Source organism: Panulirus ornatus, chromosome 14, assembly GCF_036320965.1.
Source record: "Panulirus ornatus isolate Po-2019 chromosome 14, ASM3632096v1, whole genome shotgun sequence".
NCBI classification, from domain to species: Eukaryota; Metazoa; Arthropoda; class Malacostraca; order Decapoda; family Palinuridae; genus Panulirus; species Panulirus ornatus.
This window is the reverse complement of record NC_092237.1, coordinates 42,539,670-42,562,051: the sequence shown is the minus strand read 5'-3', so window position 1 is coordinate 42,562,051 and position 22,382 is coordinate 42,539,670. Positions and strand designations below refer to the sequence as shown.

General features: G+C 41.8%; 1 protein-coding gene across 16 annotated transcripts in view; it reads left to right on the top strand.

Moving 5' to 3' along the window:
- LOC139753355 (solute carrier family 22 member 15-like) overlaps positions 1-22,382 on the top strand; it is a 269,065-nt gene that overhangs the window by 154,634 nt on the left and 92,049 nt on the right. For all 16 annotated transcript variants that reach the window (XM_071669725.1, XM_071669728.1, XM_071669714.1 and 13 more), the window contains 2 exons: positions 4,831-5,052; positions 5,211-5,444. In XM_071669725.1, coding sequence (XP_071525826.1) covers positions 4,831-5,052; positions 5,211-5,444 — 456 coding nt within the window. The remainder of the gene's footprint in view (positions 1-4,830; positions 5,053-5,210; positions 5,445-22,382) is intronic.

Genomic DNA, 22,382 nt, shown 5'->3' with positions numbered 1-22,382 from the left:
GTCAAGTCAATTGGGAGGTAAGTTTGAATGGAGAAAAACTGGAGGAAGTGAAGTGTTTTAGATATCTGGGAGTGGATTTGGCAGCGGATGGAACCATGGAAGCGGAAGTGAATCATAGGGTGGGGGAGGGGGCGAAAATTCTGGGAGCGTTGAAGAATGTGTGGAAGTCGAGAAAATTATCTCGGAAAGCAAAAATGGGTATGTCTGAAGGAATAGTGGTTCCAACAATGTTGTATGGTTGCGAGGCGTGGGCTATGGATAGAGTTGTGCACAGGAGGGTGGATGTGCTGGAAATGAGATGTTTGAGGACAATATGTGGTGTGAGGTGGTTTGATTCAGTAAGTAATGTAAGGGTATGAGAGATGTGTGGTAATAAAAAGAGTGTGGTTGAGAGAGCAGAAGAGGGTGTTTTGAAATGGTTTGGTCACATGGAGAGAATGAGTGAGGAAAGATTGACCAAGTGGATATATGTGTCAGAGGTGGAGGGAACAAGGAGAAGTGGGAGACCAAATTGGAGGTGGAAAGATGGAGTGAAAAAGATTTTGAGTGATTAGGGCCTGAACATGCAGGAGGGTGAAAGGCATGCAAGGAATAGAGTGAATTGGAACGATGTCGTATACCGGGGTCGACGTGCTGTCAATGGATTTAACCAGGGCATGTGAAGCATCTGGGGTAAACCATGGAAAGTTCTATGGGGCCTGGATGTGGAAAGGGAGCCGTGGTTTTGGTGCATTATTACATGACAGCTAGAGACTGAGTGTGAACGAATGGGGCCTTTGTTGTCTTTCCTAGCGCTACCTCGCACACATGAGGGGGAGGGGGTTGGGTATTACATGTGTAGCGAGGTGGCGATGGAAATGAATAAAGGCAGACTGTATGAATCATGTACATGTGTATATATGTATATGTCTGTGTGTGTATATGTATGTATACATTGAGATGTATAGGGATGTATATTTGCGTGTGTGGACGTGTATGTATATACATGTGTATGTGGTTGGGTTGGGCCAGTCTTTCGTCTGTTTCCTAGCACTACCTCGCTAACGCGGGAGACAGCAACAAAGCAAAATAAATAGATAAGTAAAGAAGAGGGAAAGTGAACCAATATTGCAGCATAGGACAAGGGAGGTCAAGTTTGGAAGTTAGCCTGGGACAGTTTATAAGTCCGATCACTTTCAACTCATCTCTTTGAAGTAAGGATACAGAGCTGGAATCACCCCAAATGTACGAACAGGACTCCATACAAGGATGAATCAGTCCCTTGTATGTGTAGCAACTGTTCAGAAGAGAAGAAGTTTCCACTTCATACAGGACACCCAGTTTTTTAGAAGCAGACTTAGCTATTCCCGTAATGTGGGGTGTCCAAGAAAAAGTGGATGTTACAAGAGTACCAAGTATGTTCATTATGTCAAGATGTGGAATTACAGAACCATCAAAGGAGAGACGAAGAGTTGTTTGGAGTTTTTGATACAGAGATGGGTAGAAATTGGGTCTTGGAGGCATTATATTTAACAAGATTTTGTGTAACCCCGTGAGATATTCTGTTCAAGTCTGAATTTATCAAGGAAGCTGTGTCAAGATGAGATGCAGATCAAGTGAGAGAAGAGGGAGCAGAATTGATGGATGTGGATACATGCAGTATTGAGTCATCAGTGTGTAAGTGCACTAGATTATTTGTGGAGGAGAGGAAATTGTTGAATAGGAGAAAAAGTTTAGGGGACAGGACAGAACCTTGAGTGACACTGCTGTTGATGGAGAAAAGGGAGAATGTTGATCCATCAACAATCACAGAGCTAAAGCAGCTGGAGATAAAGCTAAATATGAAGGAGCAAAGTGAGGGAGGGAAGCCAAAAGAGGGGAGCTTAGTGATGAAACAACAGTGGATCTTGCCTTACGGAAGCCATACTGGTGATCAGAGAGAAAACTGTGGCTTTCGAAGTGTTTAAGGATATGGGAGTTGAGGAGGGACTCAAAGACTTTGGAAATGGCAGATGTCAAGGCAATAGGACAAAAGTTAGAGGAGTCATAAGTGAGCTTGGATGAGATAATTGTTCAAAGAAATGCAAGGTAAGACTGAATGTAGAATAGCAAAAGGTGAGAGAAAACGAAACTAAGGGAGTGGGTGAGGAATGGGAAGTGTTTAGTGAAGTTTGTGCCAGAGAAGTGTGTGGCATGGAAAAGGTAGGAGGTGGGCAGGTGAGAAAAGGTAGTGAGTGGTGTGAAAGTAATGTTAGTGAAAGAGAAAAGGGAGATGCATGGCCAGTACTTACTAGGAAGGGGTGTGAGTGATTAGGAGATTCACAAGAGAAAATGGCAGGAGGTCAAGAAGAAAATACAGGGGCTGCAAAAGAGGGAAAATAAGAGTTAGAGTAAGCCAGTATCAGCAAACTTCAGGGAGAATAAGATGTTTTGGAAGGGGGTAAATAGTTTGATAAAAACAAGGGAACCAAGGGAACAGATGGGAACATTGGTGAAGTGGCCAAATGTGGAAGTGGCAACAGGAAGTGATTAGGGAAGAAAAGATTGAGTGATTACTTTGGAGGATTGCTAGATGTATTCCATGATAGTATGACAGATATAGGGTGTCTGGGTTGGGGATGTAATAGGAAGTGAGAGAGTCACAGCAATTGGTTTGGTGAAAAGGGAAGAGGTGGTGAAAGCATTATGTAAGATGAAATGTGGCAAGGCAGCTGAAGTGGATGGTATTGCCATTGAATATCTTATGTTGTTGAGTGTTTAGTAGGGATTTTCACTTTATATGCAGATCATAGTGAAGAGCCTGAAGATGGCAGAATGCATATATAGTGTCACTGAATAAGTAGAAGGGGGACAAAGGTGAGTGTTCAAATTGCAGAGGTATAAGTTTGTTGATTGTACCTAATAAGTTATATGGGAGAGTGGTGATTGAGAGGTTGGTAGCATACACAGAGCATCAGACTGTGGAGGAACACTTTGGTTTAAATGGTAGAGGATGTATGGATCAGGTTTGTGCTTTGAAGGATGTCTGAAAAATACTTAGAGAAACAGAAGAATTTGTAAGTGGCATTTATGGATCTGGAGAAAGCTTATGACAGGGTTGATTGACATGCTTTGTGAAAGGTGCTACAAATATATGGTGGGGGAGGAAAACTGTGAGAAACAGTGAGGAGTTTCTACTAAGAGTGTAAATCATATGTGCCAGTGGGTAGAGAGGAAGATGAGTGGTTCTTGGTGAAGGCTGGTCTACGGCAGGGGTGTGTGATGACACTTTGCTGATGTGTGTGTTTATGGATGGGGTAGTGAGGGAGGTGAAGGCAAGGGTCTTAAAGAGAGAAGCAGTGTTCTGGGGGTTGGAAGGCCTGGGAGGTGAGTAATTTGCTGTTTGCTGATCATAAAACACTGGTATAGATTCAAGTGAGAAACTGCAGATGTTGATGTTGGAGTTTAAGAGAGTGTGTGAAATTAGAAAGTTGGGAGTAAATGTGTATGAAAGCAAGGTTATTATGCTGAGCCGTGAAAACAGACAAGTTATATTGAATGTGAGTGTGAATGGAGAGAACTTGGAGAAGGTGGAGTGTTTGGGAGCTGAAGTGAGGGGGTGCAAAGATCTGGCGTGCACTGAGGAATCTCTGTAAGGGCAAAGATTGGTAAGTTTAAAGGCTTGGGCCTTAGAAAAAATATAAAGGATTAGGTGAATGTGTTCAAGATAAAATGTTTGAGGACAGTTTGTGGTGTAAGGAGGGTTGATAAAATAATAAGAAATGATAGGGTAAGAGAGAGGTATCACCATGTCACTTTTTTGTAATTAATGGATAAATAGACTGGGTAATAAGTCTCTTGCTTCTAACATAACCATACATCTCCTTAATGTTTCTTTTGCTATTTTCAGCAGTACACACTTCATATTGATGTTTACTTTGATGTACAAGTCACTTAGTATCTCTGCGTAAATGTACAAAATATTTTATGTCATGTCGATTATTAGTCTTTGATTTTATGTGCCACTTTCTTAGGGCAACAGGCCGTCTTTTATGTTATTATTCCTCCATTGCAGCTTCATTTTGGAAAAATTTCTAACATAACCATACATCTCCTTAATGTTTCTTTAGCTATTTTCAGCAGTACGCACTTCATATTGATGTTTACTTTGATATATAAGTCACTTAGTATCTTTGCGTAAATTTACAAAATATTTTATATCATGTCGATTATTAGTCTCTTTGATTTTATTTGCCACTTTCTTAGGGCAACAGGCCCTCTTTTATGTCATTATTCCTCCATTTCAGCTTCATTTTGGAAAAATACTGTCTGCTATGCATTGACACTTATGTTCCCTCCACTACTTTGAAAGTTTTTCTGAATCTGTTTTCATTAATGATACCATCCAGATTTGCTTGTCGAAAGTAATGTGAGGATTTGCGAGGATCATTAAAATTTACTTGTCTAAAATCTGGTATTTATTTTTGCAACTCTCACTTTGACCAATATGTATTACAAGCAGTGTTAAAAGTTAGCTCAAAAGTAATTTGTTGGTTATCATTTGTACCAAAGTTTTCTTCAGTTTCAACAATATTATTATTAAGATCCTCATCTGATGCTACAATTAAATTTTTTTTTCTTCATGAGTAGTTTTCTAAATTATTTGTCTATGGGCACTATCAAACAGATTTAGTGTTCACATCCAAAGATACTGGAAAGGGACTATTCATGCTTAAATGATGGAATGTAAAATCTCCTATTATGATCAAATCTAGTTCATTACAAATTTCTGCCATCATGAAGTCATATCCACCCCTAAAGCATGGCATACAATTAAGAATAGTAAATTGAAGAGTAAATTCTCATTTTCAGGTTTATGGGAGGAATTTGCTGTGCATTGGTAATCCTTGTAAGCTTTGTCCTCTCACAAGAGTTGATCGGCATGGAATGGCGGAGCTTTTGTGGCATGTTTCTTGCAGGGTCTTTTGCAATTGGAATATGTATACTTTCAGCTATTGCATCAGTAACAGATACCTGGAGAACTTTGACATTTGTTTGCTCTGTATCTGGAATAATCTTCTTGATTTTTCCATGGTAAGTATGAGGTCATTTTGTCCTGTAGAATTTTATTCTCATAAATATATAAAGCCATTGTATACTTATTATAAATCTAAGAAAGTAGCTGAAAGAAAATAAATATATTGAATAGTCAGTACATTAAATATGATTGATATAATTTGGTTCATTTTTAGCATTATTCCTGAGAGCCCACGATGGTTAGCCTCTACAGGAAGATATGATGAAGCAAAAGCAGTCTTGGAAGGGATAGCTAAGAAGAATGGAAAATTTAGCAATCTCCCACCTCATTGGGAGCTTTCATTAAGCGAAGACAAGAAAGAAGAGAGTCAGAAAAGGCCACAGGGAATTGGTCTCTTAATAAGCCATCGCTATGTGTTCCTTCTCGTACTTATTCAGATATATTCCTGGTAAGGCTTTCTTTGATAAATAATACTTTGTTAGGCAGCCTTGATGTATCTTAGAAGTTAGTGGCTGTGTAGCATTATTTTTCTTTTCATATTTGTGCACTGTTTCCTGCATTAACATTGTAAGAACAGATGAAAGTGTGGCCTAATTTTTTCATATCCACTCTCTTGTTTTCACATATAATACACCAAAACCACAGCCTACACCAAAACCACAGCCCCTTATTTAGAACCAGACCTTTCTGTGGATTCTCCTGACAACTTCATATGCTCTAGTTTAGTCCACTAACATTACATTACCCCTGTATATACCACATTGCTTCAATTCACATTGTCCTGTGCATGCCTTTCACTCTGCTACACATTCATGCCCTGAGCTCTCAGATTGTTTTTCACTCCATTCTTCTCCTCCAACTGAATCCTTCCATATTCCATGTCTCTTCCACTTATGACACTTTTTGCCAGTCTATTTCTCCCATTCTTTCCATTTGTCCAGATACTTCAGTACACCCTCTTCAGCTCTCTCAACTATACTCTTCTTCTTACCACACCTTTCTCTCTTCCCTCAATTTTTTACTGGATCAGCCCTCTTCACACTTCATTTTTTTTTTTTTTTTCTTTTGCTTTGTCGGTCTCCCGCGTTTCCGAGGTAGCGCAAGGAAACAGACGAAAGAAATGGCCCAACCCACCCCCATACACATGTATATACATACGTCCACACACGCAAATATACATACCTACACAGCTTTCCATGGTTTACCCCAGACGCTTCACATGCCTTGATTCAATCCACTGACAGCACATCAACCCCGGTATACCACATCGCTCCAATTCACTCTATTCCTTGCCCTCCTTTCACCCTCCTGCATGTTCAGGCCCCGATCACACAAAATCTTTTTTACTCCATCTTTCCACCTCCAATTTGGTCTCCCTCTTCTCCTCGTTCCCTCCACCTCCGACACATATATCCTCTTGGTCAATCTTTCCTCACTCATTCTCTCCATGTGACCAAACCATTTCAAAACACCCTCTTCTGCTCTCTCAACCACGCTCTTTTTATTTCCACACATCTCTCTTACCCTTACATTACTTACTCGATCAAACCACCTCACACCACACATTGTCCTCAAACATCTCATTTCCAGCACATCCATCCTCCTGCGCACAACTCTATCCATAAACCACGCCTCACAGCCATACAACATTGTTGGAACCACTATTCCTTCAAACATACCCATTTTTGCTTTCCAAGATAATGTTCTCGACTTCCACACATTCTTCAACGCTCCCAGAATTTTCGCCCCCTCCCCCACCCTATGATCCACTTCCGCTTCCATGTTTCCATCCGCTGCCAGATCCACTCCCAGATATCTAAAACACTTCACTTCCTCCAGTTTTTCTCCATTCAAACTCACCTCCCAATTGACTTGACCCTCAACCCTACTGTACCTAATAACCTTGCTCTTATTCACATTTACTCTTTACTTTCCTCTTTCACACACTTTACCAAACTCAGTCACCAGCTTCTGCAGTTTCTCACATGAATCAGCCACCAGCGCTGTATCATCAGCGAACAACAACTGACTCACTTCCCAAGCTCTCTCATCCCCAACAGACTTCATCCTTGCCCCTCTTTCCAAAACTCTCATATTTTTGATTTTCAACACATGCACCCTATTCTGTACACTCTCATCTAGAGCCCACCATCAGGAGTACTATACTTTCTAACATGCCCATCTTTGCCCTCTCAGATAGGGACCTTTCTTTCTACACATTCCCCAATGCTTCTATGATTTTTGCTCTCTCACACACCCTATGACTCACCTTACTCCCTACAAATTTTCTCTATTCAAGCCCACACTATAACTAGCCCATCTTTCTCCTCTTCTAAACATGATAACCTAGCTTTTATTCCCTTTTACTCTGAACTTTTTCCTTTTACACATTCTCCCAAACATGAAGCCATAAAACATGCAATTCTCAGAGAAGGTAGGGTATCAGTAATGGGGGAATTCAGTCATAAGGAGATAGATTGATGGGATTTGGATTCTCATGATGACAGGGAATCATAGAAACACAGGTTCCTAGAATGTGTATAGGAAAATTTTTGATACCAGCAAGTCGGCAGAATTACTCAGATGAGAGGGACTGATTCACTCTCATTACTTGATTTTAGCTTCACACGTGCTAGAATGGACGTTGAAAATATATGTGATACACCATTAGGAAAAAGTGATCATGTAATGCTTTAAGTTTGTTTGTGGTAAACAAAGAAGGTAAGGGAGCAGAGGAAACAGGACTAATAGAGGAGATTGTATTATGGAAACTACACAGAACTTATCAGTTTCTGTGGTGACACTGATTGGGAAATTAAGTTCAGTAGCCAGAAAACAGGGTATTGTGGTGGAAAATTCAGTGAAATTTACAATGCAGTGGGAATATGTATTTCTAGCCTCAAATATGGAGGGAATTAACAGTTAAGCAAGAGGGAAGAATGATTTAATAAAAGATGTCAGAAAGCAAAGGAGTTTCAAGATGTGCATTGTTGGAGATACAGACAGCACTCCAGCCAGCTAATCTATGCAAAGTACAAGAGAGTGAGGAACATATATATCAGAATAAGAATGGTGGAATGGGGAATTTTTGAAAAGAATATTGTGGACAAGGCAGGTGAAAATCCAAGACTTTTCCATAAATTCTTCAAGTGTAGGTAGTAGTTAGTAGGCAGCCAACATCCAAGGAAGTATATTACCAGTACTACTTGCCTGGGTATTGGGAGGGTAAGTGATGGCTGCATAGTTAACCAGCTTTTCACTAGTTGTCTAGCTGCACACCTCTGACCCAAGTAGCTGCCTTTTCTTTCCACTTCTTCCACAGGTGGACTACTGGTATTCTGTCCACAAACATACAATCTTTCTTCTTCTATATATCTATCTACATCTCTGATGCCCATTCCATGTGGCCATGTGGAAACTCCATGAAGGGGATAGTCATGGCAAAAGACTCCACAACTGTTGAACTCCATTGCCGCTTCTTAGCCTTTAATGCCTTACCTTAATCGGGCTACAGGCAGAGGGCAACCCTAGTGCAGTGTTTTCAGAGGCTCCTACTAAATGTTCCAACCAACTTCTACTTAATGTGTCTACCTAACATTCTTGCCTAATGTTACCACCTACTACTTCTACCTAATGCTTCAACTTACTACTTCTACTTAATTTTTCTAACTAAAACTTCTGTCTAACACTCCTACCTAATACTACTATCAATTGCTTCTACCATTTTGCCAAAAGGCAGAGTAAGTGCAAAGTGCTCACCGCAGGAAAATCTAGATTTGTGAAGAATGAGCTGAGTGAGTTTTGTTGTCACATGGAACTTAACAACACTTAACTCAAATGGATGACTTTGTACAAAGGAAAAATGACCTAAGTGAGAGGCAATAGGAATATAAGGAAAGGTTATGTTTAATGAACCAAGTAGATTTCACTGAGAGTGTGAGCTCTGTCTTAAGCAAAAAAGGAAGGCTAGGTAATTTGTTTGTACCTTGACTGCCAGAAAGAACTTGACACTGGACCGTATGAGGGCTTGAATACCAGGTAGGAATAAGGGGGAGACGTCTCCAATGGATAGGAAGCAATCTAATTGGGAGGGAACATTGGACACATGTCAAAGGAGCCTTCAACAGGGTGAAGGTGCCCCAGGGTTCTGTTGTGGGACTGTTACTCTTCTTGTTCTAGGTGAGTGACTTGCCTGAAGGTACAGACTCCCTGAATATGCACACAAATGATGGGAAGGTAGTGAAGAAAGTGAAAAATAAGCAGGATTACATACACTTACAATGGGACCTAGAAAGTCTCCAAAGTTGGTCTGATACATGGTTGATGAAATTCAACCTGAGCAAATGTAAGTGAATGAGGATGGATCAGAGTGAAAGAAAACCTCACTGTGGTTATTGTGTGGCTGAAAATTAGCTTCAGGATTCTGTTTGTGAGAAGGACTTGGGAGATAATATCATCCCAAACCTGTCACCGAAATTCCACTTTAGGAGAATAATAAGGGGCGCAAACTGTCTTCTGGCAACAATCAGAACTGCTTTTAAGTATATGGATGAGGTAATATTCAGCAATTTGTTCATATCCTACATGAGCCTAAAACTAGAATAAGTGTCTTACGTTTGGTCCCCACACCTAAAAGAAGCACAAAGAGCTGTTAGAGAAGATCCAGAGGAAGGCAACAAAGATGATGCCAGAATTAAGGAGCTAAATTTCAGGGAAAGGTTAGAAACTTTAAATTTGCCCATCCTGGAGGAGAAAAGTGCAAGAGGATGGCCTGATCACAATTTCTGAGTTTTTAAAGTAGATTGATGACATGGTCGGTGACCAGTTCCTCAGAAGAGATGTAGGAATAGAGCAACCAGAGAACATAACATGAAAGTAAGAAACTTACTGAAATATATGTAAAGAAGTACTCTGTAAACATGATATAGCAACAGAGAACAGCAGTGGGTTGAATGATATACATTTTTGCCACAAATAACACTGTGACAAACAGATAATAAATTATTTTCTGACTGTCTTAAAAGTATAAAAAATGGCTATTTACTCTTGAAACTTTGCTTTTGTGATCAGGATATTGGTGTTTTGAAATTGACCTATTTTTCAGAACATTCCAGTTAGATTCAGTACGGAGTAGCTGATATAGAATTTTCTAGAAGTTTCCACTAATATAAACAGTAGTATAAATATAAGGACCTTAAGCCAATCAGTTCAGTTTAGATCTAGCTGCTTAAGTTGATACATATACCTACATTTTTCTGTGATGGCATCCAGAGGTTGCAAGCATCTGGCAGATGCATTTTGCTATGTTGGCAGCTAATTTATCAAAATAAGAGTGCACTGTCTCACGCGCGCAGGGGAGGAGGGTGCCATTTCATGTGTGGCGGGGTGGCGGCAGGAATGGATGAAGGCAGCAAGCATGAATATGTACATGTGTATATATATGTATATGTATGTATACGTTGAAATGTGTAGGTATGTATATGGGTGTGTGTGGGCGTGTATATATATACATGTGTATGTGGGTGGGTTGGGACATCCTTTCGTCTGTTTCCTTGTGCTACCTTGCTAACGCGGAAGACAGTGACAAAGTATAAAATATGAGCAAAAAGGTACTCCGTGGTAGCATCTGCTAAGATGTGCGAGGCCTACAATGCATATTTCGGCATGCCTATCAGTGATCAAGGCAAATTCTGGGCACCTCATTTCACCTGTGAACACTGCAAATAAACTACGGAAGGCAAAATAGACAACTGTTGCTTGTTCGGATGTCTGAATTTTAAAATTTCTTAGAATTTTTGAATTAAGGGAAGCAGTGATGGCTTGCGCAAAAGATGCTTGTGGCATGAGAAGCATAGGAGGTGGGCAGATTAGAAAGGGTAGTGAGTGGTGGGATGAAGAGTAAGATTATTAGTGAAAGAGAAGAGAGAGACATTTGGATGATTTTTGCAGGAAATAATGCAAATGACTGGGAGATGTATAAAAGAAATAGGAAGCAGGTCAAGAGAAAGGTGCAAGAGGTGAAAAAGAGGGCAAATGAGAGTTGGGGTGAGAGAGTATCATTAAATTTTAGGGAGAATAAAAAGATGTTTTGGAAGGAGGTAAATACAGTGCGTAAGACAAGGGAACAAATGGGAACTTCAGTGAAGGGGGCTAATGGGGAGGTGATAACAAGTAGTGGTGATGTGAGAAGGAGATGGAGTGAGTACTTTGAAGGTTTGTTGAATGTGTTTGATGATAGAGTGGCAGATATAGGATGTTTTGGTCGAGGTGGTGTACAGAGTGAGAGGGTTAGGGAAAATGATTTGGTAAACAGAGAAGAGGTAGTAAAAGCTTCGCGGAAGATGAAATCCGGCAAGGCAGCGGGTTTGGATGGTATTGCAGTGGAATTTATTAATAAAGGGGGTGACTGTACTGTTGACTGGTTGGTAAGGATATTTAATGTATGTATGATTCATGGTGAGGTGCCTGAGGATTGGCGGAATGCGTGCATAGTGCCATTGTACAAAGGCAAAGGGGATAAGAGTGAGTGCTCAAATTACAGAGGTATAAGTTTGTTGAGTATTCCTGGTAAAAATATGGGAGGGTATTGACTGAGAAGGTGAAGGCCTGTACAGAGCATCAGATTGGGGAAGAGCAGTGTGGTTTCAGAAGTGGTAGAGGATGTGTGGATCAGGTGTTTGCTTTGAAGAATGTATGTGAGAAATACTTAGAAAAGCAAATGGATTTGTATGTAGCATTTATGGATATGGAGAAGGCATATGATAGAGTTGATAGAGATGCTCTGTGTAAGGTATTAAGAATATATGGTGTGGGAGGCAAGTTGTTAGAAGCAGTGAAAAGTTTTTATTGAGGATGTAAGGCATGTGTACGTGTAGGAAGAGAGGAAAGTGATTGGTTCTCAGTGAATGTAGGTTTGTGGCAGGGGTGTGTGGTGTCTCCATGTTTGTTTAATTTGTTTATGGAAGGGGTTGTTAGGGAGGTGAATGCAAGAGTTTTGGAAAGAGGGGCAAGTATGTAGTCTGTTGTGGATGAGAGAGCTTGGGAAGTAAGTCAGTTGTTGTTCGCTGATGATACAGCGCTGGTGGCTGATTCATGTGAGAAACTGCAGAAGGTAGTGACTGAGTTTGGTAAAGTGTGTGAAAGAAGAAAGTTGAGAGTAAATGTGAATAAGAGTAAGGTTATTAGGTGCAGTAGGGTTGAGGGTCAAGTAAATTGGTAGGTAAGTTTGAATGGAGAAAAACTGGAGGAAGTGAAGTGTTTTAGATATCTGGGAGTGGATTTGGCAGTGGATGGAACCATGGAAGCAGAAGTGAATCATAGGGTGAGGGAGGGGGCGAAAATTCTGGGAGCCTTGAAGAATTTGTGGAAGTCGACAACATTATCTCGGAAAGCAAAAATGGATATGTTTGAAGGAATAGTGGTTCCAACAATGTTGTATGGTTGCGAGGCGTGGGCTATGGATAGAGTTGTGTGGAGGAGGGCGGATGTGCTGGAAATGTTTGAGGACAATATGTGGTGAGAGGTGGTTTGATCGAGTAAGTAATAATAGGGTAAGAGAGATGTGTGGTAATAAAAAGAGTGTGGTTGAGAGAGCAGAAGAGGGTGTTTTGAAATGGTTTGGTCAAATGGAGAGAATGAGTGAGGAAAGATTGACCAAGAGGATATATGTGTCAGAGGTGGAGGGAACGAGGAGAAGTGGGAGACTGAATTGGAGGTGGAAAGATGGAGTGAAAAAGATTTTGAGTGATCGGGGCCTGAACATGCAGGAGGGTGAAAGGCGTGCAAGAGTGAATTGGAACGATGTGGTATACCAGGGTCGACGTGCTGTCAATGGATTGAACCAGGGCATGTGAAGCGTCTGGGGTAAACCATGGAAAGTTCTGTGGGGCCTGGATGTGGAAAGGGAGCTGTGGTTTCGGTGCATTATTACATGACAGCTAGAGTCTGAGTGTGAACGAATGGGGCCTTTGTTGTCTTTTCCTAGTGCTACCTCGCACACTTGAGGGGGAGGGTGTTGTTATTCCTTGTGTGGCGGGGTGGCAGTGGGAATGAATAAAGGCAGACAGTATGAATTATGTACACATGTATATATGTATATGTCTGTGTGTATATATATTTTTATTTATTTATTATACTTTGTCGCTGTCTCCCGCGTTTGCGAGGTAGCGCAAAAAAACAGACGAAAGAAATGGCCCAACCCCCCCCATACACATGCATATACATACGTCCACGCACGCAAATATACATACCTACACAGCTTTCCATGGTTTACCCCAGACGCTTCACATGCCTTGATTCAATCCACTGACAGCACGTCAACCCCGGTATAACACATCGCTCCAATTCACTCTATTCCTTGCCCTCCTTTCACCCTCCTGCATGTTCAGGCCCCAATCACACAAAATCTTTTTCACTCCATCTTTCCACCATCCAATTTGGTCTCCCTCTTCTCCTCGTTCCCTCCACCTCCGACACATATATCCTCTTGGTCAATCTTTCCTCACTCATTCTCTCCATGTGCCCAAACCACTTCAAAACACCCTCTTCTGCTCTCTCAACCACGCTGTTTTTATTTCCACACATCTCTCTTACCCTTACGTTACTCACTCGATCAAACCACCTCACACCACACATTGTCCTCAAACATCTCATTTCCAGCACATCCATCCTCCTGCGCACAACTCTATCCATAGCCCACGCCTCGCAACCATACAACATTGTTGGAACCACTATTCCTTCAAACATACCCATTTTTGCTTTCCGAGATAATGTTCTCGACTTCCACACATTCTTCAAGGCCCCCAGAATTTTCGCCCCCTCCCCCACCCTATGATCCACTTCCGCTTCCATGGTTCCATCCGCTGCCAGATCCACTCCCAGATATCTAAAACACTTCACTTCCTCCAGTTTTTCTCCATTCAAACTCACCTCCCAATTGACTTGACCCTCAACCCTACTGTACCTAATAACCTTGCTCTTATTCACATTTACTCTCAACTTTCTTCTTTCACACACTTTACCAAACTCAGTCACTACCTTCTGCAGTTTCTCACATGAATCAGCCACCAGCGCTGTATCATCAGTGAACAACAACTGACTCACTTCCCAAGCTCTCTCATCCCCAACAGACTTCATACTTGCCCCTCTTTCCAAAACTCTTGCATTTACCTCTCTAACAACCCCATCCATAAACAAATTAAACAACCATGGAGACATCACACACCCCTGCCGCAAACCTACATTCACTGAGAACCAATCACTTTCCTCTCTTCCTACACGTACACATGCCTTACATCCTCGATAAAAACTTTTCACTGCTTCTAACAACTTTCCTCCCACACCATATATTCTTAATACCTTCCACAGAGCATCTCTATCAACTCTTATCATATGCCTTCTCCAGATCCATAAATGCTACATACAAATCCATTTGCTTTTCTAAGTATTTCTCACATACATTCTTCAAAGCAAACACCTGATCCACACATCCTCTACCACTTCTGAAACCACACTGCTCTTCCCCAATCTGATGCTCTGTACATGCCTTCACCCTCTCAATCAATACCCTCCCATATAATTTACCAGGAATACTCAACAAACTTATACCTCTGTAATTTGAGCACTCACTCTTATCCCCTTTGCCTTTGTACAATGGCACTATGCACGCATTCCGCCAATCCTCAGGCACCTCACCATGAGTCATACATACATTAAATAACCTTACCAACCAGTCAACAATACAGTCACCCCCTTTTTTAATAAATTCCACTGCAATACCGTCCAAACCTGATGCCTTGCCGGCTTTCATCTTCCGCAAAGCTTTCACTACCTTTTCTCTGTTTACCAAATCATTTTCCCTAACCCTCTCACTTTGCACACCACCTCGACCAAAACACCCTATATCTGCCACTCTATCATCAAACACATTCAACAAACCTTCAAAATACTCACTCCATCTCCTTCTCACATCACCACTACTTGTTTTCACCTCCCCATTTGCGCCCTTCACTGAAGTTCCCATTTGCTCCCTTGTCTTACGCACTTTATTTACCTCCTTCCAGAACATCTTTTTATTCTCCCTAAAATTTAATGATACTCTCTCACCCCAACTCTCATTTGCCCTTTTTTTCACCTCTTGCACCTTTCTCTTGACCTCCTGTCTCTTTCTTTTATACATCTCCCACTCAATTGCATTTTTTCCCTGCAAAAATCGTCCAAATGCCTCTCTCTTCTCTTTCACTAATACTCTTACTTTTTCATCCCACCACTCACTACTCTTTCTAATCAACCCACCTCCCACTCTTCTCATGCCACAAGCATCTTTTGCGCAATCCATCACTGATTCCCTAAATACATCCCATTCCTCCCCCACTCCCCTTACTTCCATTGTTCTCACCTTTTTCCATTCTGTACTCAGTCTCTCCTGGTACTTCCTCACACAGGTCTCCTTCCCAAGCTTACTTACTCTCACCACCCTCTTCACCCCAACATTCACTCTTCTTTTCTGAAAACCCATACAAATCTTCACCTTAGCCTCCACAAGATAATGATCAGACATCCCTCCAGTTGCACCTCTCAGCACATTAACATCCAAAAGTCTCTCTTTCGCACGCCTGTCAATTAACACGTAATCCAATAACGCTCTCTGGCCATCTCTCCTACTTACATAAGTATACTTATGTATATCTCGCTTTTTAAACCAGGTATTCCCAATCATCAGTCCTTTTTCAGCACATAAATCTACAAGCTCTTCACCATTTCCATTTACAACACTGAACACCCCATGTATACCAATTATTCCCTCAACTGCCACATTACTCACCTTTGCATTCAAATCACCCATCACTATAACCCGGTCTCGTGCATCAAAACCACTAACACACTCATTCAGCTGCTCCCAAAACACTTGCCTCTCATGATCTTTCTTCTCATGCCCAGGTGCATATGCACCAATAATCACCCACCTCTCTCCATCAACTTTCAGTTTTACCCATATCAATCGAGAATTTACTTTCTTACATTCTATCACATAGTCCCACAACTCCTGTTTCAGGAGTATTGCTACTCCTTCCCTTGCTCTTGTCCTCTCACTAACCCCTGACTTTACTCCCCAGACATTCCCAAACCACTCTTCCCCTTTACCCTTGAGCTTCGTTTCACTCAGAGCCAAAACATCCAGGTTCCTTTCCTCAAACATACTACCTATCTCTCCTTTTTTCACATCTTGGTTACATCCACACACATTTAGGCACCCCACTCTGAGCCTTCGAGGAGGATGAGCACTCCCCGCATGACTCCTTCTTCTGTTTCCCATTTTAGAAAGTTAATACAAGGAGGGGAGGATTTCTGGCCCCCCGCTCCCGTCCCCTCTAGTCGCTTTCTATGACACGCGAGGAATACGTGGGAAGTATTCTTTCACCCCTATCCCCAGGGATAATATACATATATATATACATATACACATACACACACATACACATACATACGCACATATACACACACACACACATACATATATATACATATGAAAAATGTAAGAAACAATTTTGAAAACTGAAACTTCTAGCTTGAAATGAATGAAAAAATGAATGTCACATAATGGTTCAACCTCTGGCTATGGAAAAAGGAAATGTATAATTTATTTACACAAACGTCAATAGCAGTTCTCATCAATTTAACCACTGTATCAATAAGCTTCAATGTCTAAGCTAAATTTTTCTCCAATTTCACTATTTTCTTGTCAAAACACCATGTATGAAAACTATCACTCCAGTAACACAACTATAAACATTTACTTCCCCTTTAAAAAAAAGTTCTGGGGAAGTCTGTCTCGATACACTGCGGGAAACTCTACCACCTGGCGGGGTTTGTGTTGCAATGGTTCCCGATTTACAAACGTAGTAGCATCACTGGTGGGCCAAGGTAGTTCCGTTTGCGAAGAGGCGCTTTATATGATGTCTTGACACACGATGATCTTAACGAGGTGATGATAGAGGTCCAGTGGAAGTGTTGGTCAGCGATGGGCAATTTCCTTGCCATGCTGAAGGACACAGTTCCCGTCACGGCGATTCTCTTCCACCGTCTTATCACAAGATCAGTCACGCCCAAGCTGCAGTGTCCATCCGGAAGACATCGAACACATCCTCCACCTACAACTTGACGTCGTATTCAAGGGTTGTACCGTCGTACTCTAGGGCCGTACCATCGAATTCATGGGTCGTACCGTCGTGCTCTAGTTTCGTACCGTCGAACTCAAGGACCGTACCGTCGTGCTCCCAACAAGGTCGTCCCACGTCCTTAGCGTTACTTCTTCATCCAAATCAAGAACTTGATGACGATGATGAGGTGTTGAGGTGTCCAAGTGTTCCCTGTCCAAGTGTTCCCTGTCCAAGTGTTCCAAGTGTATATATATATATATATATATATATATATATATATATATATATATATATATATATATATACATTATCTTGTGGAGGCTAAGGTGAAGATTTGTAGGTTTTCAGAAAAAAAGAGTGAATGTTGGGGTGAAGAGGGTGGTGAGAGTAAGTGAGCTTGGGAAGGAGACTTGTGTGAGGAAGTACCAGGAGAGACTGAGTACAGAATGGAAAAAGGTGAGAACAATGGAAGTAAGGGGAGTGGGGGAGGAATGGGATGTATTTAGGGAATCAGTGATGGATTGCGCAAAAGATGCTTGTGGCACGAGAAGAGTGGGAGGTGGGTTGATTAGAAAGGGTAGTGAGTGGTGGGATGAAGAAGTAAGAGTATTAGTGAAAGAGAAGAGAGAGGCATTTTTGGACGGTTTTTGCAGGGAAAAAATGCAGTTGAGTGGGAGACGTATAAAAGAAAGAGACAGGAGGTCAAGAGAAAGGTGCAAGAGGTGAAAAAAAGGGCAAATGAGAGTTGGGGTGAGAGAGTATCATTAAATTTTAGGGAGAATAAAAAGATGTTCTGGAAGGAGGTAAATAAAGTGCGTAAGACAAGGGAGCAAATGGGAACTTCAGTGAAGGGCGCAAATGGGGAGGTGATAACAAGTAGTGGTGATGTGAGAAGGAGATGGAGTGAGTATTTTGAAGGTTTGTTGAATGTGTTTGATGATAGAGTGGCAGATATAGGGTGTTTTGGTCGAGGTGGTGTGCAAAGTGAGAGGGTTTGGGAAAATGATTTGGTAAACAGAGAAGAGGTAGTAAAAGCTTTGCGGAAGATGAAAGCCGGCAAGGCAGCAGGTTTGGATGGTATTGCAGTGGAATTTATCAAAAAAGGGGGTGACTGTATTGTTGACTGGTTGGTAAGGTTATTTAATGTATGTATGACTCACGGTGAGGTGCCTGAGGATTGGCGGAATGCGTGCATAGCGCCATTGTACAAAGGCAAAGGGGATGAGAGTGAGTGGTCAAATTACAGAGGTATAAGTTTGTTGAGTATTCCCGGTAAATTATATGGGAGGGTATTGATTGAGAGGGTGAAGGTATGTACAGAGCATCAGATTGGGGAAGAGCAGTGTGGTTTCACAAGTGGTAGAGGATGTGTGGATCAGGTGTTTGCTTTGAAGAATGTATGTGAGAAATACTTAGAAAAGCAAATGGATTTGTATGTAGCATTTATGGATCTGGAGAAGGCATATGATAGAGTTGATAGAGATGCTCTGTGGAAGGTATTAAGAATATATGGTGTGGGAGGCAAGTTGTTAGAAGCAGTGAAAAGTTTTTATCGAGGATGTAAGGCATGTGTACGTGTAGGAAGAGAGGAAAGTGATTGGTTCTCAGTGAATGTAGGTTTGCGGCAGGGGTGTGTGATGTCTCCATGGTTGTTTAATTTGTTTATGGATGGGGTTGTTAGGGAGGTGAATGCAAGAGTTTTGGAAAGAGGGGCAAGTATGAAGTCTGTTGGGGATGAGAGAGCTTGGGAAGTGAGTCAGTTGTTGTTCGCTGATGATACAGCGCTGGTGGCTGATTCATGTGAGAAACTGCAGAAGCTGGTGACTGAGTTTGGTAAAGTGTGTGAAAGAAGAAAGTTAAGAGTAAATGTGAATAAGAGCAAGGTTATTAGGTACAGTAGGGTTGAGGGTCAAGTCAACTGGGAGGTGAGTTTGAATGGAGAAAAACTGGAGGAAGTGAAGTGTTTTAGATATCTGGGAGTGGATCTGGCAGCGGATGGAACCATGGAAGCGGAAGTGGATCATAGGGTGGGGGAGGGGGCGAAAATTCTGGGGGCCTTGAAGAATGTGTGGAAGTCGAGAACATTATCTCGGAAAGCAAAAATGGGTATGTTTGAAGGAATAGTGGTTCCAACAATGTTGTATGGTTGCGAGGCGTGGGTTATGGATAGAGATGTGCGCAGGAGGATGGATGTGCTGGAAATGAGATGTTTGAGGACAATGTGTGGTGTGAGGTGGTTTGATCGAGTAAGTAACGTAAGGGTAAGAGAGATGTGTGGAAATAAAAAGAGCGTGGTTGAGAGAGCAGAAGAGGGTGTTTTGAAATGGTTTGGGCACATGGAGAGAATGAGTGAGGAAAGATTGACGAAGAGGATATATGTGTCGGAGGTGGAGGGAACAAGGAGAAGAGGGAGACCAAATTGGAGGTGGAAAGATGGAGTGAAAAAGATTTTGTGTGATCGGGGCCTGAACATGCAGGAGGGTGAAAGGAGGGCAAGGAATAGAGTGAATTGGAGCGATGTGGTATACCGGGGTTGACGTGCTGTCAGTGGATTGAATCGGGGCATGTGAAGCGTCTGGGGTAAACCATGGAAAGCTGTGTAGGTATGTATATTAGCGTGTGTGGACGTATGTATATATATGTGTATGGGGGTGGGTTGGGCCATTTCTTTCGTCTGTTTCTTTGCGCTACCTCGCAAATGCGGGAGACAGCGGCAAAAAAAAAAAAATATATATATATATATATATATATATATATATATATATTCATACTATTCACCATTTCCCGCGATAGCGAGGTAGCGTTAAGAACAGAGGACTGGGCCTTTGAGGGAATATCCTCACCTGGCCCCCTTCTCTGTTCCCTCTTTTGGAAAATTAAAAAAAAAACAAGAGGGGAGGATTTCCAGCCCCCCGCTCCCTTCCCTTTTAGTCGCCTTCTACGACACGCAGGGAATACGTGGGAAGTATTCTTTCTCCCCTATCCCCAGGGATAATATATATATATATATATATATATATATATATACACATTGAGATGTATAGATATGTATATGTGCTGTGTGTGGATGTGTATGTATATACATGTGTATGTGGGTGGGTTGGGCCATTCTTTCGTCTGTTTCCTTGCGCTACCTCATTAACGCGGGAGACAGTGACAAAGCAAATTAAAAAAAAAAATTATCCCTGGGGATAGGGGAGAAAGAATACTTCCCATGCATTCCTCACGTGTTGTAGAAGGCGACTAAAGGGGATGGGAGCAGGGGGCTAGAAACCCTCCCCTCCTTGTATTTTAACTTTCTAAAACTGGAAACAGAAGAAGGAGTCATGCGGGGAGTGCTCATCCTCCTCAAAGGCTCAGATTGGGGTGTCTGAATGTGTGTGGATGTAACTAAGATGAGAAAAAAGGAGAGATAGGTAGTATGCTTGAGGAAAGGAACACGGATGTTCTAGCTCTGAGTGAAACAAAGCTCTAGTGTAAAGGGGAAGAGTGGTTTGGGAATGTTCTGGGAGTAAAGTCAGGGGTTAGTGAGAGGACAAGAGCAAGGGAAGGAGTAGCACTACTCCTGAAACAAGAGTGGTGGGAGTGTGTGATAGAGTGTAAGAAAGTAAACTCTAGATTGATATGGGTAAAAGTGAAAGTGGATGGAGAGAGATGGGTGATTACTGGTACCTATGAACCAGGGCATGAGAGGCAAGTGTTTTGGGAGCAGCTGAGTAAATGTGTTAGTTTTTTGGATGCACGAGACTGGGTTATAGTGATGGGTGATTTGAATGCAAAGGTGAGTAATGTGGCAGTTGAAGGAATAATTGGTGTACATGGGGTGTTCAGTGTTGGAAATGGTGAAGAGCTTGTAGATTTGTGTGCTGAAAAAGGACTGGTGATTGGGAATACCTGGTTTAAAAAGATATATATACGTATACGTATGTAAATAGGAGAAACGGCCAGAGAGCGTTATTGGATTATGTGTTAATTGATAGGCACGTGAAAAAGAGACTTTTGGATGTTGATATGCTGGGAGGTGCAACTGGAGGGATGTCTGATCATTATCTTGCAGAGGCAAAGGTGAAAATTTGTAGAGGTTTTCAGAAAAGAAGAAAAAATGTTGGGGTGAAGAGAGTGGTGAAAGTAAGTGAGCTTGAGAAGGAGACTTGTGTGAGGAAGTACAAGGAGAGACTGACTGCAGAATGGAAAAAGATGAGAGCAAAGGACATAAGGGGAGTGGGGGAGGAATGGGATGTATTTAAGGAAGCAGTGATGGCTTGCGCACAAGATGCTTGTGGCATGAGAAGCGTGAGAGGTGTGCAGATTAGAAAGGGTAGTAAGTGGTGGGGTGAAGAAGTAAGATTATTAGTGAAAGAGAAGAAAGAGGAATTTGGACGAGTTTTGCAGGGAGATAGTGCAAATGACTGGGAGATGTAGAAAAGAAAGAGGTAGGAGGTTAAGAGAAAGGTGCAAGAGGTGAAAAAGAGGGCAAATGAGAGTTGAGGTGAGAGAGTATCATTAAATTTTAGGGAGAATAAAAAGATGTTTTGGAAGGAGGTAAATACAGTGCATAAGACAAGAGAACAAATGGGAACATTGGTGAAGGGGGCTAATGGGAAGGTAATAACAGTTAGTGGTGATGTGAGGAGATGGATTGAGTATTTTGAAGGTTTGTTGAATGTGTTCAATGATGGAGTGGCAGATATAGGGTGTTTTGGTCGAGGTGGTGTGCGAAGTGAGATGGTTAGGGAGAATGATTTGGTAAACAGAGATGAGGTAGTAAAAGCTTTGCAGAAGATGAAAGCCAGCAAGGCAGCGGGTTTGGATGGTATTGCAGTGGAATTTATTAAAAAAGGGGGTGACTGTGTTGTTGACTGTTTGGTGAGGATATTTAATGTATGTATGACTCATGGTGAGATGCCTGAGAATTGGCGGAATGCATGCATAGTGCCATTGTACAAAGGCAAGGGGGATAAGAGTGAGTGCTCAAATTACAGAGGTATAAGTTTGTGGAGCATTCCTGGGAAATTTTATGGGAGGGCATTGATTGAGAGGGTTAAAGCATGGACAGAGCATCAGATTGGGGAAGCGCAGTGTGGTTTCAGAAGTGGTAGAGGATGTGTGGATCAGGAGTTTGCTTTGAAGAAAGTATGTGAGACACACTTAGAAAAGCAAATGGATTTGTATGTAGCATTTATGGATCCGGAGAAGGCATATGATAGAGTTGATAGAGATGCTATGTG